At 45.5% G+C, this 14,212-nt stretch overlaps 1 protein-coding gene across 4 annotated transcripts in view; it reads right to left on the bottom strand.

Moving 5' to 3' along the window:
- Positions 1-14,212, bottom strand: part of LOC143805609 (phosphatidylinositol-binding clathrin assembly protein-like) — a 115,838-nt gene that overhangs the window by 68,248 nt on the left and 33,378 nt on the right. For all 4 annotated transcript variants that reach the window (XM_077285123.1, XM_077285125.1, XM_077285124.1 and 1 more), the window contains exons 3-6: positions 12,507-12,582; positions 11,908-12,010; positions 11,734-11,827; positions 11,536-11,647 (exon numbers count right to left, since the gene is read on the bottom strand). In XM_077285123.1, coding sequence (XP_077141238.1) covers positions 11,536-11,647; positions 11,734-11,827; positions 11,908-12,010; positions 12,507-12,582 — 385 coding nt within the window. The remainder of the gene's footprint in view (positions 1-11,535; positions 11,648-11,733; positions 11,828-11,907; positions 12,011-12,506; positions 12,583-14,212) is intronic.

The following is a 14,212-nucleotide window of genomic DNA, read 5'->3' as shown; positions in this document are numbered from 1 at the left end:
TGTTTTTATTGGTAACATTTTTGGGCACGTGACATTTTTTGTTCGCTTTTTATTCCGATTTTTGTGAGGCAGAATGACCAAAAACCAGCTATTCATGAATTTCCTTTGGGGGGGGGGGGGGGGCGTTTATACTGTTCAGCGTTTGGTAAAATGGATAAAGCAGTTTTATTCTTCGGGTTAGTACGATTACAGCGATACCTCATTTATATAATTTTTTTATGTTTTGGCGCTTTTATACGATAAAAGGAGATTTTTGTGTACTCACCGTAAAATCTTTTTCTCCGAGCCAATCATTGGGGGACACAGGACCATGGGTGTTATGCTGCTTGCCACTAGGAGGACACTAAGTAAACACAAAGAGTTAACTCCTACTCTGCAGTATACACCCCTTGACTGGCCAGTAACGACTCAGTTCGGTAGTAAAGCACTAGGAGTAAAACCAAGACAAGTAAACTATGTCCAAAACTGAGTTACAAAATACAACAAACAGCCAATAGGCTAACAGGGTGGGTGCTGTGTCCCCCAATGATTGGCTCTGAGAAAAAGATTTTACGGTGAGTACACAAAAATCTCCTTTTCTCCTATGCCTCATTGGGGGACACAGGACCATGGGACGTCCTAAAGCAGTCCCTGGGTGGGGAGCAATTGCACTGCTACAACCCCATGTACCACTGGCTTACTGAGGTACCGCTGTCTGCAGAATGACCCTGCCAAGGGCAGCGTCTGCCGAAGCCGGAGTATGAACGTGATAGTGCTTCGTAAAAGTATGCAGACTGGATCAAGTCGCAGCTTTACAAAGCTGTTGTGCTGACGCCTGGTGCCGAATGGCCCAAGAAGCACCGACCGACCGAGTCGAATGTGCCTTAATCCCTGCTGGGACAGAGGTGTTCTTGACGTGGTAGGATTCCTGAATAGTGGAGCGAATCCACTTGGCTAGAGTGGCACTTGAGGCGGGTAGGCCTTTCCTATGTCCTTCCAGAAGCATGAACAGGACATCCGACTTACGGAAGGGAGCCTTGCGAGATATGTACCGCCGAAGAGCTCTAACCACATCCAGAGTATGGAGAGCTTTCTCGATACGATGGGTTGGTTCCGGACAGAATGACGGCAAGACAATGTCCTCATTTAGATGAAAAGAGGAGACGACTTTAGGTAGGAAGGAGGGAGAGGTTCTCAAGACTACCTTGTCTGGGTGAAAAATCAGAAAAGGGGGTCGGCAAGAAAGGGCCGCCAACTCAGAAACTCTCCTGATTAATGTAATCGCCACAAGAAAGACCACCTTCCAAGAAAGGAGGGTGAGAGAGATGTCCTGCAATGGTTCGAAAGGGGCCTCCTGAAGAACTCCGAGAACCAAGTTAAGATCCCATGAAGCCAGGGGCATTCTATAGGGAGGGACCACCCGGGAGACTCCTTGGATGAACGTCTTAACCGGCAGTCTGGAAGCGATCTTCCGTTGGAATAGGACAGAATGCGGACACCTGTCCCTTGAGCGAGCTTAGGGCAAGGCCTGAGTGTAAACCCGATTGGTGTTTTCCATTCTGTCCATTCTGGAGTTTCTCCAGAGGAGAACATCCATGGGCATTGCACCATGAGAAGAAAATGCGTCAGGTGCGATGATAAATGCGCATGATACGGGTTTCCTCGCGCGAATCATGGTAGAAGAAGCCCTTGGAGAGAATCCGGCTTGGGCTAAAATCCAGGATTCAACGGCCACGCCGTCAAAGACAGGGCCCCGGAGTTCTGGTGGCAAATCGGGCCCTGTGAGAGAAGATCCGTGCGATCTGGAAGCCGCCAGGGGACGTCAGCGACCATTTGGTCGAGTTCCGCGTACCATGCTCGGCGCGCCCAGTCCAGCGCGACGAGGATCACCGGCCTCGCCTCTGCCCTGATCTTCTTGATGACTCTCAGGAGCAGAGGAAGAGGCGGAAATATGTATGGCAGCTGGAACCGATGCCACGACAGGACCAGAGCATCTGCCCCGATGGCGCAAGGATCGCGGGATCTAGCGATGAACTGGGGAACCTGGTTGTTGAGCCTCGAGGCCATGAAATCCACATCCGGCGTCCCCCAGCAAAGACAAATATGCTGGAAGACTTCCGGATGGAGGGACCACTCGCCCGAGGCAAGACCTTGGCGACTCAGGAAGTCCGCTTCCCAATTCTCCACACCCGGTATGTGGATCGCCGAGATGAGCGAGTGATTGGTCTCGGCCCAGCGCAGGATGTGGGAGACTTCGAGCATGGCTGCCCTGCTGCGGGTTCCCCCTTGTCGGTTGATATACGCCACTGCTGTGGCGTTGTCGGATTGGATTCTGATGGGATGGCCTGCGAGAAGATGGTGAAAGTTGCGAAAGGCAAGCGTGATCGCTCGAATCTCCAAGATATTGATTGGAAGAGGCGACTCCCTTGTGGGCCAACGACCTTGTGCCGTGTGGTGATTGAAAACTGCGCCCCAGCCCCCCAAAAATTGGAATATGTAGATAAGCATCCTTGATGTCTATGGATGCGAGGAACTCTCCTTTTTCCAGGGACGCGACAACAGAACGGAGCGAGTCCATCCTGAAGTGTCGGACCTGTACAAACTTGTTTAGCAGTTTGAGGTCCAGTATGGGCCGTAAGGTCCCGTCCTTCTTTGGGACCACGAAAAGGTTGGAGTAAAATCCCTTGAACCTTTAGTCTCGAGGGACCGGAACGATGACACCGTCCCTTTGAAGGGCCTGTATGGCTTGAAGAAGATGAGATGCCCTTGCTTTGGGGGGAGAAGACTGGAAGAAGCGCGGAGGGGGGATGGGAGAAAACTCGATTTTGCATCCGGAAGACACGAGCTCTCTGACCCACTCATCGTGAACGACCGAGAGCCAATTTTGACGGAACGAAAGAAGGCGTCCGCCTACTTTGTCAGTGTCCACCGGACACAAAAACGAGTCATTGTGTAGAAAGTTTAAGGGATGCGGATGGCTTAGGGCCCGAAGGTCTCGGTCTGGGTTTCCAGGAACGGTTTGGCCTATATGAGACCTGAGGATTTCTGTTTTCCCGCCGTCCTGAACCAGGGGAAGAGGAGGACCAACTTGAGTTGTTCTGAAAGGACCGTAATCGAAATTGCTGTTGATTCCGAAAAGGCCGGGCAGGTTTTTGCTGGGGAAGAAATTTACTCTTCCCTCCGGTAGCGTCGGAAATGATTTGGTCTAGTTTCTCCCCAAATAAAGAACCCGCTTGGTAAGGTAAAGAAGTCAGCGACTTTTTAGAAGCAGAATCTGCTCGCCAATCACGGAGCCATAAGGCCCTCCTGATGGAGATTGCGTTTGCAGCCGCTTGCGCTGCGCAATTAGCCGCATCTATGGAAGCGTTAACTACGAAATCTCCGGCCTGAGCTATCTGATTAGCTAGTCTAGCCGCCTCTGTGGGAAGATTACTGCCATGGACAGTAGAGGTTAACACTTCTGCCCAGGCAACCATTGCCTTAGCCACCCAGGTTGCGGCAAAAGATGGAAGGAGAGCTGCTCCTGAGGCCTCAAAGACTGAGCGAGCCAGGTAGTCAATTTGACGGTCAAAAGGATTTTTGACTGATGAACCGTCGGACAGAGATAAGACCGTTTTGGATGCGAGTCACGACACGGCAGGATCCACAGAGGGAGAGAGAAGCAACTCCTTCATCAGATCCTTGGAGAAAGGATATTTAGCTTCCGTGGCTTTTTGAGCAGTAAATCGCTTCTCTGGATGTTCCCTGTGCTTTTGGACAATGTCCTGAAACTCAGGGTGATTAGCAAATGTCCTTTGAACGCGTTTAGTCTTTTTTTTTTTTTTTTTTTTTTTTTTTTTTTTAAAAGGCACGACGTTACCCAACATGCAGATGTTAAGTCAAAGCGCAAATTATTTTTCACTCGCCAAGCCTATTTTGAACTGGGAAATCAGGCCAGTACACTTTTGGCCTTCTTGGTACGCCAACACAATACCTCCAATACAATATTGCAGATCCGGGTATCCGATGGCTCTTTAGTATCCTCTACTGAAGGAATACTTCAGGGCTTCTATGACTATTATACCTTGTTATATAAATCTAGCAGTGGTTCTGGTATTGATGAATGCTTAGATTATTTATCGGATATAACATTCCCCTCACTGAGCCCATCCCAGCAAGCCCTTATGGAGGCTGAATTTACCCTGGAGGAGGTAGAACACGCTATAACAGATATGGCAGCTGGAAAGGCCCCGGGACCTGATGGGTTTCCCATTGAGTTCTATAGGAAATACCGTGACAAACTGGCACCTATACTGCTGAAGGTACTCAAGGGAATATGGGAGGGGGAATCTGTACCCGAAACGTTTTATGATGCTAATATTGTTGTACTCAGGAAGGAGGGGAAGGATCCTCTGGATTGTGGATCATATAGAGTAATCTCTTTGGTGAACGTAGATTATAAAATTTTCACTAAAATCCTAGCCACTAGATTGAATAAGATCATATTAGATCTCATACACCCGGATCAAACCGGTTTTATGCCTGGGAAAAATACTTCTATCAACATCAGACGGGTACAGTCGGTCATACAATATAGTTCTCTGGAAGCAGACAACAAGTGGGCATAGGCTTCGCTGGATGCAGCCAAGGCTTTGGACTCCCTCGAATGGCCCTTCTTGATTGCATGTTTACGGAAATATGGGTTTGGGAATAAATTTTTGAGAGGGATAGGTACATTATATGCGAAACCTAGGGCACGAATGGTGGTGAATGGCTCAATGTCTGCACCGTTTTCTCTGCACAGAGGAACTCGACAGGGGTGCCCTCTCTCCCCAGCTTTATTCGCCTTGGCGATAGAGGCCTTGGCAATACGAATGAGGTCTTCTGTAGATATTAAAGGGATACATATCGCTGATAGGGTGGACGTCATCGGTCTATATGCTGATGATATGGTGGTGTTTATGGATCAAACGGAGGACACATTACCGAAAGTAATAACGATGATAGATAGATTCAGTAAATTTTCTGGCCTTTATATAAATTGGGAAAAATCTGCCCTGATGCCTCTCTCCCATACTCCAATGTCCTGCCTTGAAACCCTCTCACTGCTACCCATTGTCTCCAAGTTTAAATATCTAGGAATACATATGTCCCAGAGTAGTCACCTAGACTTGCATCTTAATATATTTCCGTTACTAGATGTGGTTAAATCCAAATTCGCTACCTGGGACAAACTACCATTATCTGTGGCTGGACGTATTAATCTCATAAAGATGATATTGCTCCCAAAGCTGAGCTACTGTTTTCAACACAGTGCGGTTATAATACCTAAATTTTTTTTTACAACCCTAAATTCCCTTACTACATCTTTCATATGGGGAAAGGCTAGGCCTAAACTTAAGTTATCCACCCTGCAAAGACCCAAACAAGGGGGTGGGGCGGCCCTGCCAGACTTCTACCTATATTACCTTGCTGGTCAGGCTAAAATGTTGAATATGTGGATGCCCGGGAAAACTCTTCCTAACTCTGAAAACCATATTCTGTACTCAGCCAAAATTGATTGTCCACTGGGATTTTTGGAGATGGAGAGAACTACTGTTCCTCATTTATTACCTTTGCTTCGGTTGGCACGATCAATATGGAGGCAAATTAAAAAGGTAACGGGATTTGCTGATATAGCAGCTGAAATGCCATTGTGGAATAATAGTTATTTTCCGGTATTACTAGGTCATCCGTCCACTGAATTCTGGATATCGTATGGTGTCCTTACAGTAAGAAATCTACATAATCAGGGGATTTTTGTTTCCTTCGAACAGTTACAAAATACCTACAACATACCAAAATCTCAATTTTTCCGTTACTTGCAACTAAGGTCAGCCTTCCAGTCACATATGCGGAGTGTGGGTACGGGTCGAGCTATCTCAGACTTACCGTTAATAGGTATCCTTAATTCGCAGGGTCCCCAGGGACTTATCTCCTCTTTGTATACCTATCTGTTATCCATGGGTGAGGGATCTACCATAGATTCAATTAAGGGGAAGTGGGAACGGCTTCTCCCAGACACACTGGGAGAGGAATGGGATGAAATCTTGGAATCCCCAACTAAAGTCTCCCCATCAGTTAATAATAGGATGACCCAACTATATATCATATATCAATCCTATTTGACCCCGATTCGTCTTTTTAAAATGGGTCGTCTACACTCATCAGACTGCTTGAGATGCCATTCTAGCAATGCAGATTTTATCCACATGATATGGAAATGTCCTATTGTCTTCCAATATTGGAATGAGGTAACGACATTATTGGCATCACTGGTGTCGATCCCTGTCCCACTTGAACCCCTGGTGTGCTTATTTGGAGTATGGGAGGCAGAGACTTGGGATCATCATACGGGAATTTTTCTGAGGGAGACGCTGTTTTTGGCACGAAAGGTGTTGGCTCTGAGATGGATGGGTGGTTCTTGTCCAACTCTTAGAGCATGGGTGGACTTGGTAAATTCCATTATTCCGTATGAGCGGACACTGTACCAGAATAGAGGTAATCCAGCTAAATTTGAGAAGATATGGGGAAGATGGAACTCCTCCTGTCATACTGTTTAGGTTAAATAACTTAACAAATATACAAGGAAAAGGTGTAAGATTGCGGACATTGTCTACTCACAGGGTAGAATCTATCTAGAACTCTCCTTTAAGCGGCAGCATGTTAGTTTTAGAGGTTTTATTAGAAGTTAATGTAGTTAAAGTTTGAATAGGATATAAACAAATGATTGACATGCATTGCTTGTAACCTTTACAATATTCCAGACATGGCTATGTGTGGTAATTCTATGTATCTAATGGATAATAATGAATATAAGCAAATGTATGTATGGTTCATGCTGTAATCAATAAACAAATTTAAAAAAAAAAAAAGACACGACGTGTTCCTGAGTAGATACCGATTCCTCGTCCACCATTAGTGTTTTGTTGACTCCTCAATAAGGGAGTCAAGAGTCTCCTGACCGAGGAGTCTTGGGTTAAAGATTCCTCCGACTCGTATTCTGAGTCATGTACGCTGCGACCCTCGGGGGAGGGGGAGCGAGAAGATGAGCTGACAGATGCTGAAGCTCGAGCCTGGACGGGAGATGAGGGAAGGGTCCTTTTTCGGGCACCCCGAGATTCCCGTAGTACGGTATGCCCCCTGTGGTCGGACGGCCCCGCGCCGGCGCCAGATTCTGTTGCAGCCGACGGAGGTGAGTTCTGGCTTAAGGAGGACCCTCGGAAAGAGTCCAATGCCTTGACCAAGGAATCCATAGAGCGTGACAAGGACGCGGCCCACTCAGGAGGGTTAGGCTCGGAGGAGTCGGTGGAGACATTGGGGGTGGCGGCAGAAGGCGACTGCGCACAGACCGGGTCACAGTTCTGGCACAAGGGGGTATTGTGGGCACGTGGCAACGCAGAATTGCAAGTGGCACAAGAAGTAAAAAACACAGTGTGCTTTTTATTGCCCCGTTTTGCCTCCTTAGATTGAGACATAGTGAATGCCTATTCTCCGATAAACTGCAATAGCAGAGCTATGGGTGCAGAGAAGGGGTTAAGCTTTTCCCTATGCAGTGGAGCAGCTTACCCACGGTCCTGAGCTTACGGCTACTGTGGGGACTACGAGACGCCAAGGTGGGGGCTTGAATGCGGTGGAGCCCGGGAGATGCACATGAGAGTGTACTCTAAGTGCTCGCCATCTTACAGGGAGGAGATCGGGACCATATAGGAACAGTCGCCCTAGCGTAGATTAGGCGTGCCCCAAACGTCGCAGGAGAGGTACGGGGAAATATACTCGCCGTGCTCGCCTGTTGATGGTTCGGGGGAGAGCGGACCCTAAAAGGATCCGTCGCCCCCTTCACTCCGTTAATTAAAAAATAAAAATTTACAGAAAATTAAAAAATAAAATAAAAAACGTTGGGGTCTGAGACAGACCCAAGTGCCTCCTACAGACACTAAGCAAGAACTGAGTCGTTACTGGCCAGTCAAGGGGTGTATACTGCAGAGGAGGAGTTAACCCATTGTGTTTACTTAGTGTCCTCCTAGTGGCAAGCAGCATAACACCCATGGTCCTGTGTCCCCCAATGAGGCGTAGGAGAAAAACTATTTTATAGAAAAAATAATTATTTTTGCATCGCTTTATTCTGAGGACTATAACCATATATTATTAAACTATATATTATTTTTTCACTATGATGCTGCATGGCGGCTCTTTTTGCGGGACAACATGACGTTTTCAGTGGTACCATGGTTATTTATATCCGTCTTTTTGATCGCGTGTTATTCCACTTTTTGTTCGGCGATATGATAATAAAGCGCTGTTTTTTACCTCTTTTTTTTACGGTGTTCACTGAAGGGGTTAACTAGTGGGACAGTTTAATAGGTCGGGTCGTTACGGATGCGGCGATACTAAATATGTGTACTTTTATTGTTTTTTTTATTTAGATAAAGAAATGTATTTATGGGAACAAATATACCGTATTTTCCGGCGTATAAGACGACTGGGCGTATAAGACGACCCCCCAACTTTTCCAGTTAAAATGTAAAATCTCCTTAAAAGTCGGGGGTCTTCTTATAAACCGTGTCGTCTTATAGGACCGGTAACTAATGTGCCTTTTGGGGGGGGGGGGGAGTGGGCCTGATGATGACGAGGGGGCGTCTCACAGGAAAGTGAGTATCCCCCATTACCTCATTGTATCGCTGCAGCGTGGGGTCTCTGCTGGGAGCGGCGGCTGCTGCTCCTCATTGTGCAGCGTGGGTGCTGTGCTGTGGCGGCTCCTCTTCTTCAGTGTGGGGCCTCTGTGCAGCTGGGCGGCGGCGGCGGCGGCTTATCTTCAGGCAGTCGGGGCTCCTCCGGTATCTCCTTAAAGCCCGGAGGCCCTGCCGGCAACTCCATCGGTGCAATGCAGTGGCCTTCAGGAACATGGCCGCTGCTCAGATTCAGATCTCGTCCCGAGATCTCGGGAGACGAGATCTGAATCTGAGCAGCGGCCATTTTCCCGGAGACAGCTCCATTGCTGCTATGCGGTGGCCCGGCCGCTGGGGGCTGCGCATGCTCAGATTCAGATCTCTGAATCTGAGCAGCGGCCATGTTCCCGGAGGCCACTGCATTGCACCGATGGAGTTGCCGGCAGGGCCTCCGGGCTTTAAGGAGATACCGGAGGAGCCCCGACTGCCTGAAGATAAGCCGCCGCCGCCGCCCAGCAGCATTGAGGCCCCACACTGAAGAAGAGGAGCCGCCGCCCCACGCACAGCACAGCAGCCGCCGCCGCTCCCAGCAGAGACCCCACGCTGCAATGATACAATGAGGTAATGGGGGATACTCACTTTCCTGTGAGACGCCCCCTCGTCGTCATCAGGCCCACTCCCCCCCCACCCACCATATACACCCGGCAATGCGATACCCGGCGTATAAGACGACCCCCGACTTTTAAGATGATTTTCAGGGGTTAAAAAGTCGTCTTATACGCCGGAAAATACGGTATATATATATATATATACATATATTTTTTTTTTTTACACATCTGAATATATTTTTTTTACACTATAACATTGCCCCATGGGGGGCATCATGTTATAGTGTAAGATCGCTGATCTGACACTTTGCTGTGCACTGTGTCAGATCAGCGATCTGACATGCAAGGCTGCAGGCTTACCAGCGCTTGCTCTGAGCAGGCGCTGGTAAGCCACCTCCCTGCAGGACCCGGATGCAGCCCCGCGGCCATTTTGGATCCGGGCCTGCAGGGCGGAGGAAGTAAGAGACCCTCGGAGCAACGCGATCACATCGCGTTGCTCCGAGGGTCTCAGGGAAGCACACAGGGAGCCCCCTCCCTGCGCGATGCCTCCCTATATTGCCGGAACACTGCGATCATGTTTAATCGCAGTGTGCCGGGGGTTAATGTGCCGGGGGCGGTCCGTGACCCCTCCTGGTACATAGTGCTTTATGTCAGCTGCGATAGTCAGCTGATACCAGGCCTCACTCCCCCTGTGAACGCGGCTGATCTCGCTGGACGTACTATTCCGTCCTTGGGAAGTAGGGCCCACCCCACATGGACGGAATAGTACGTTCAATGGTAGAAAGGTGTTAAAAGGCGCATCGGCAGTCGTTAAGGGGTTAACTTGTTGTTCGCTCCATGGTAAGATGCGTTATAATTGTAAAATAACCTGATCACCAAATCTATTTTAATGGAACGACAATTGCCCAATATTTCAAAGGATTCCATAATATTCTCTTCCACTAGATCTAAAAATAAATATGTAATAATTACCCCTAACAAGGGTCAAGTGCCGCAAATTTACGGTACTTGGTCCTGGGCTTTAACCCCTTCACGACATGCGCCGTACTAGTACTGCGCATGTCGTGTCTCTCCCTTTGATGCGGCTCCGGCGCTGACCCCACATCAAAGCCGCGACATGTCAGCTGTTTTGTACAGCTGACATGTGCCCGCATTAGCGGCAGGTGGAATCGCGACCCACCTGCCGCTATTAACTAGTTAAATGCTGCTGTCAAACTCTGACAGCGGCATTTAACTAGCGCATCTGGTCATCGGGCTGGAAATGCGTGCATCGCTGACCCCCGTCATGCGTTGGCATGACAACCAGAGGTCTCTTCAAGACCTCTATGGTTGTTGATGCCGGATTTCTATGAGCGCCACCCTGTGGTCGGCACTCTCAGCAATGCAGTAATTCAGCTACATAGGGGGTGAACTGAGCATCACTTCTATGTAGCAGAGCCGATCAGGCTATGCCAGCTTCCAGACTCCCATGGAGGCTATTGAAGCATGGCAAAAGTAAAAAAAATTGTTTTTTATTTTTATTTTTTCATATTTTTTAAAAGTTTAAATTAGCCCCCTTTCGCCCCATTCAAAATAAAAAAAAAAAAAATAAAAAAAAATCAAACCTACACATATTTGGTATCGCCGAGTTCAGAATCGCCCGATCTATCAATAAAAAAGGATTAACCTGATTGCTAAACAGCGTAGCGAGAAAAAAATTCAAAAACACCAGAATTACGCGCACACACACACATATCTGTTTTATGCTTCACAAAGTTTATTATTTTCTTACCACTATTCTATGATGCATATAAATATATGTATGTGCACCCTAGAATAGTGGTAAGAAGGTAATCAAATTTGTCAAACATAAAACAAAGCCTCATGCAGCCACATAAAAAGATAACTTATTTTATGGCTGCAGAAAAGTGAACAGGTAAAATAAATAAATAGCCAGTCATTAAGGCGTTAAACCCTTACCTCAAAAAAGGAAAAAGAATGTTTGGTAAACTAGGAAAGGTCTTTTTTTAAATCTCGCTTTGGGTGACATCTGTAACTTGTGCGTTATGAAGTATAAATGCTGGGTGAATATCCTGTGAGTGGGGCCATCCCATACCGGTTACTAAAGGCTGTATTAAACACAAGGTGAATGAACAGCTACTATGACAAGAACTTACAAAGATGTGTATGTAGTCCCTTGTCTTCAACAGATTTATAAAATGTACTAAAATTTAAAGGAGACCAATACATTGACAGAAATTACTGAGCAGAAGATGACTTACCTAACAAATTAATAACTCCTTCATTGTATGCAGCAAATAATCGAATGGAGTCTTTGAATAGCAGCATGAAGCCAGTATTTATAACACCATTAGTTAATTCATTTGGGTTTGCCTAAAATAAAAGTATATACAAAAGTTTAAAAAAAATAAAAAAAAAGCAATAGAGACATTACGGTCACAAAACCATCATGTACCTACATCAAAATCAAGCAGAGCGTCTAGTTGATTCTGGATGATAGGAAGAGTTTTCAATAACTTTTCTGTAGCCATAGTTCTCATAACTCCGTCTATCCTAAAATGAGGACAGAAAAATAGGTTTAGAAAAAAAACTAAATAACTCAAGTGTGTAATTTATGTCCTTGTTTTACATACCCTCTTTTCATTTTGGTGAAGTCCACTGCCAAAAGTCTGTAAGAAAGCGCTTTTTCATTCAGATACCGGCTGTAGCGCCTAATGAAGGTTGACATATCATAGCCTGGAAGGTGGTAGAAAAGGTTTAAAACTTCTTGAACATCGATCTTTTAATTTCATGTTCATAAAGCAAACAAGGAAGCAGGGGAAAAAAATGTCATAAAAAGGGACGTTCAAGAGTATCTGTCCTTTCAGAATAAGATGCACTGTATGTGTACATGACGAATAGCACCATTTCTACCCATTATATGTATATATTGTACCCTGCATTTTTAGCTATTTTTCCCCTCTGCACTAAGTCAAGTTTCTCTAGTCTTATTCCAGCTTCCCCCCTCCTCTAAGACTCTTATAGGCAAAAGTAGTAATTGATTCCTAAGGAAGACATAATTGTGGACAGATTTGAGAAGTTTTTGAGAATGAATGGTCATTGCAAGAAAATAAATGATTGATATGTGGGAAAGAAGCATACTTTAATAAATGACAAGTTTGCTGCTGTCTATTCTTTAGAAAAGGGAGCTGACAAATTATGTATTATATGGTTAAATATACAGTTTATTTACCTTGCATAGCACCTTTATCTAAGAAGTTGTTGAGGTTGAATAATGTATTTCTGGATGCAAGATACTGAATGAATCGCTTAAAAGAAAGAAAAAAAAAAAATAATTTGGACCAGTAGTAAATGTCATGTAAAATTATTGTTTAAAAAAACAAAACAAAGCAAAATCTCTGAAGTGAAATGTTTATTATAGGCTATGTGCACAGATCAAGATTATTTGCAGAAATTTCCTGAACAAAACCGGACTTTTTCCACAGGAAATCCGCATGCGTTTTTCTCACATTTTTGTGCGGATTTTTCGCGTTTTTTTCCAGAGCTTCTCAATGCATTAAATAGCGGGAAATTCGCGAAAAATCCGCAAAATTAATGAACATGCTGCGTTTTTTTCAGCAATGTGTTTTTTTTCTCGGAAAAAAAATTCAACATATGCACAAAAATTGCAGATTGCATTCTATTAATAGGATGCTTAATAGATGCGTTTTTTTTCGCGGTTTTATCGCGAAAAAAAAACAAAAACCGCGAAAAATCCAGAACGTGTGCACACAGCCTTACACTAAGTTCCCCACTGAACTGGCTCAAACAAACAATCTTGTCTGCTGCTGGCAAATGATTGACTAATAACTGAATATTCAGCGCCATTCCTACATATCCAATAGTAAGCATTAGGCACTTCTAAATCAATAATTCAACACAATCTAATATGGTTTGTTGCCGTTAGAAAACAATTCCAACGCACAAGGATAAAAATCAAAATAATTTTTATTCAATATCAGAATTAAAATAAATAAAAATTAGTAAAAAAAATAGAGGGCAAAAATTCCTCCAAAAAGGAGGGGAAAACACAGAATTAATTATCTGGTAAGAAGTGGTGAGACAAAACGCCATGAGGGAGGGGGGGGGGGGGGGGGATAGTCAGGAATAGAACCCACCAGTGCCAACACTGTTGGTGAGCGCAACAGAAAAATCTAGCCTTCAGAGGAAAGTGGTCTGCGCTGGAAAATATTAGAAAGTGCAAGAGAATGCTAGTGCGCTGACAAATAGGGCTACCTAAAAAACGCTGTATGATTGCCGCATAGAGTGCTGTAAACCGGCGGGTCCCAGGGAATGCAGAAGCCGTGGTGTGCCTAGATGCAGTCAGTACCAATGCTCTGCACTAGTGTAACACCGCCAAACAGGTCTCCCAGCGACGGTCCCCCACTATATACCAATACCCCAAAAGGTATGAAAACAAACTAAGAGCCGATGGGCATGTAATATTACCTATGGGAGAATGGTTCTGTAGTCTATGTTCCCCTCAGTGGGTGTTGTCCCCTCTTTTTTGGAAGTTTTTTCACCCTGTCCTTTTTATTCATAATTTTACTTTTTAATTCCGATATTGAATAAAAATTAGATTTTTTTTTCCTTGTGAGCTGGAGTTGCTTCCTATCTAATGGAAACAAACCGTACTAGATCATGTTAAAATGTTGATTTTCACACAGATTTGGACATGGAACAGTCCGCATCCCATGCAGGTTGATGGGAGTTTCAGCAACCCTGCATGCTACAGAGAAGGTAATATTAGTCTCATTAACCAACAAAAGGGATTAGTCTCATGCAGACCTGCTGCGCAACAGCAGCACATACACCGCAAAACCATGGCAGAAATACAAGGATCACGGATATACACTGAAGTGTACCTTAATGGGCAAAAACTTATTAGTCTGTGCCAGT

The sequence above is a fragment of the Ranitomeya variabilis genome, chromosome 2 (assembly GCF_051348905.1).
Source record: "Ranitomeya variabilis isolate aRanVar5 chromosome 2, aRanVar5.hap1, whole genome shotgun sequence".
Taxonomy (NCBI): domain Eukaryota; kingdom Metazoa; phylum Chordata; class Amphibia; order Anura; family Dendrobatidae; genus Ranitomeya; species Ranitomeya variabilis.
The sequence above is the reverse complement of the archived record's forward strand: the minus strand, read 5'-3'. Positions and strand labels throughout refer to the sequence as shown.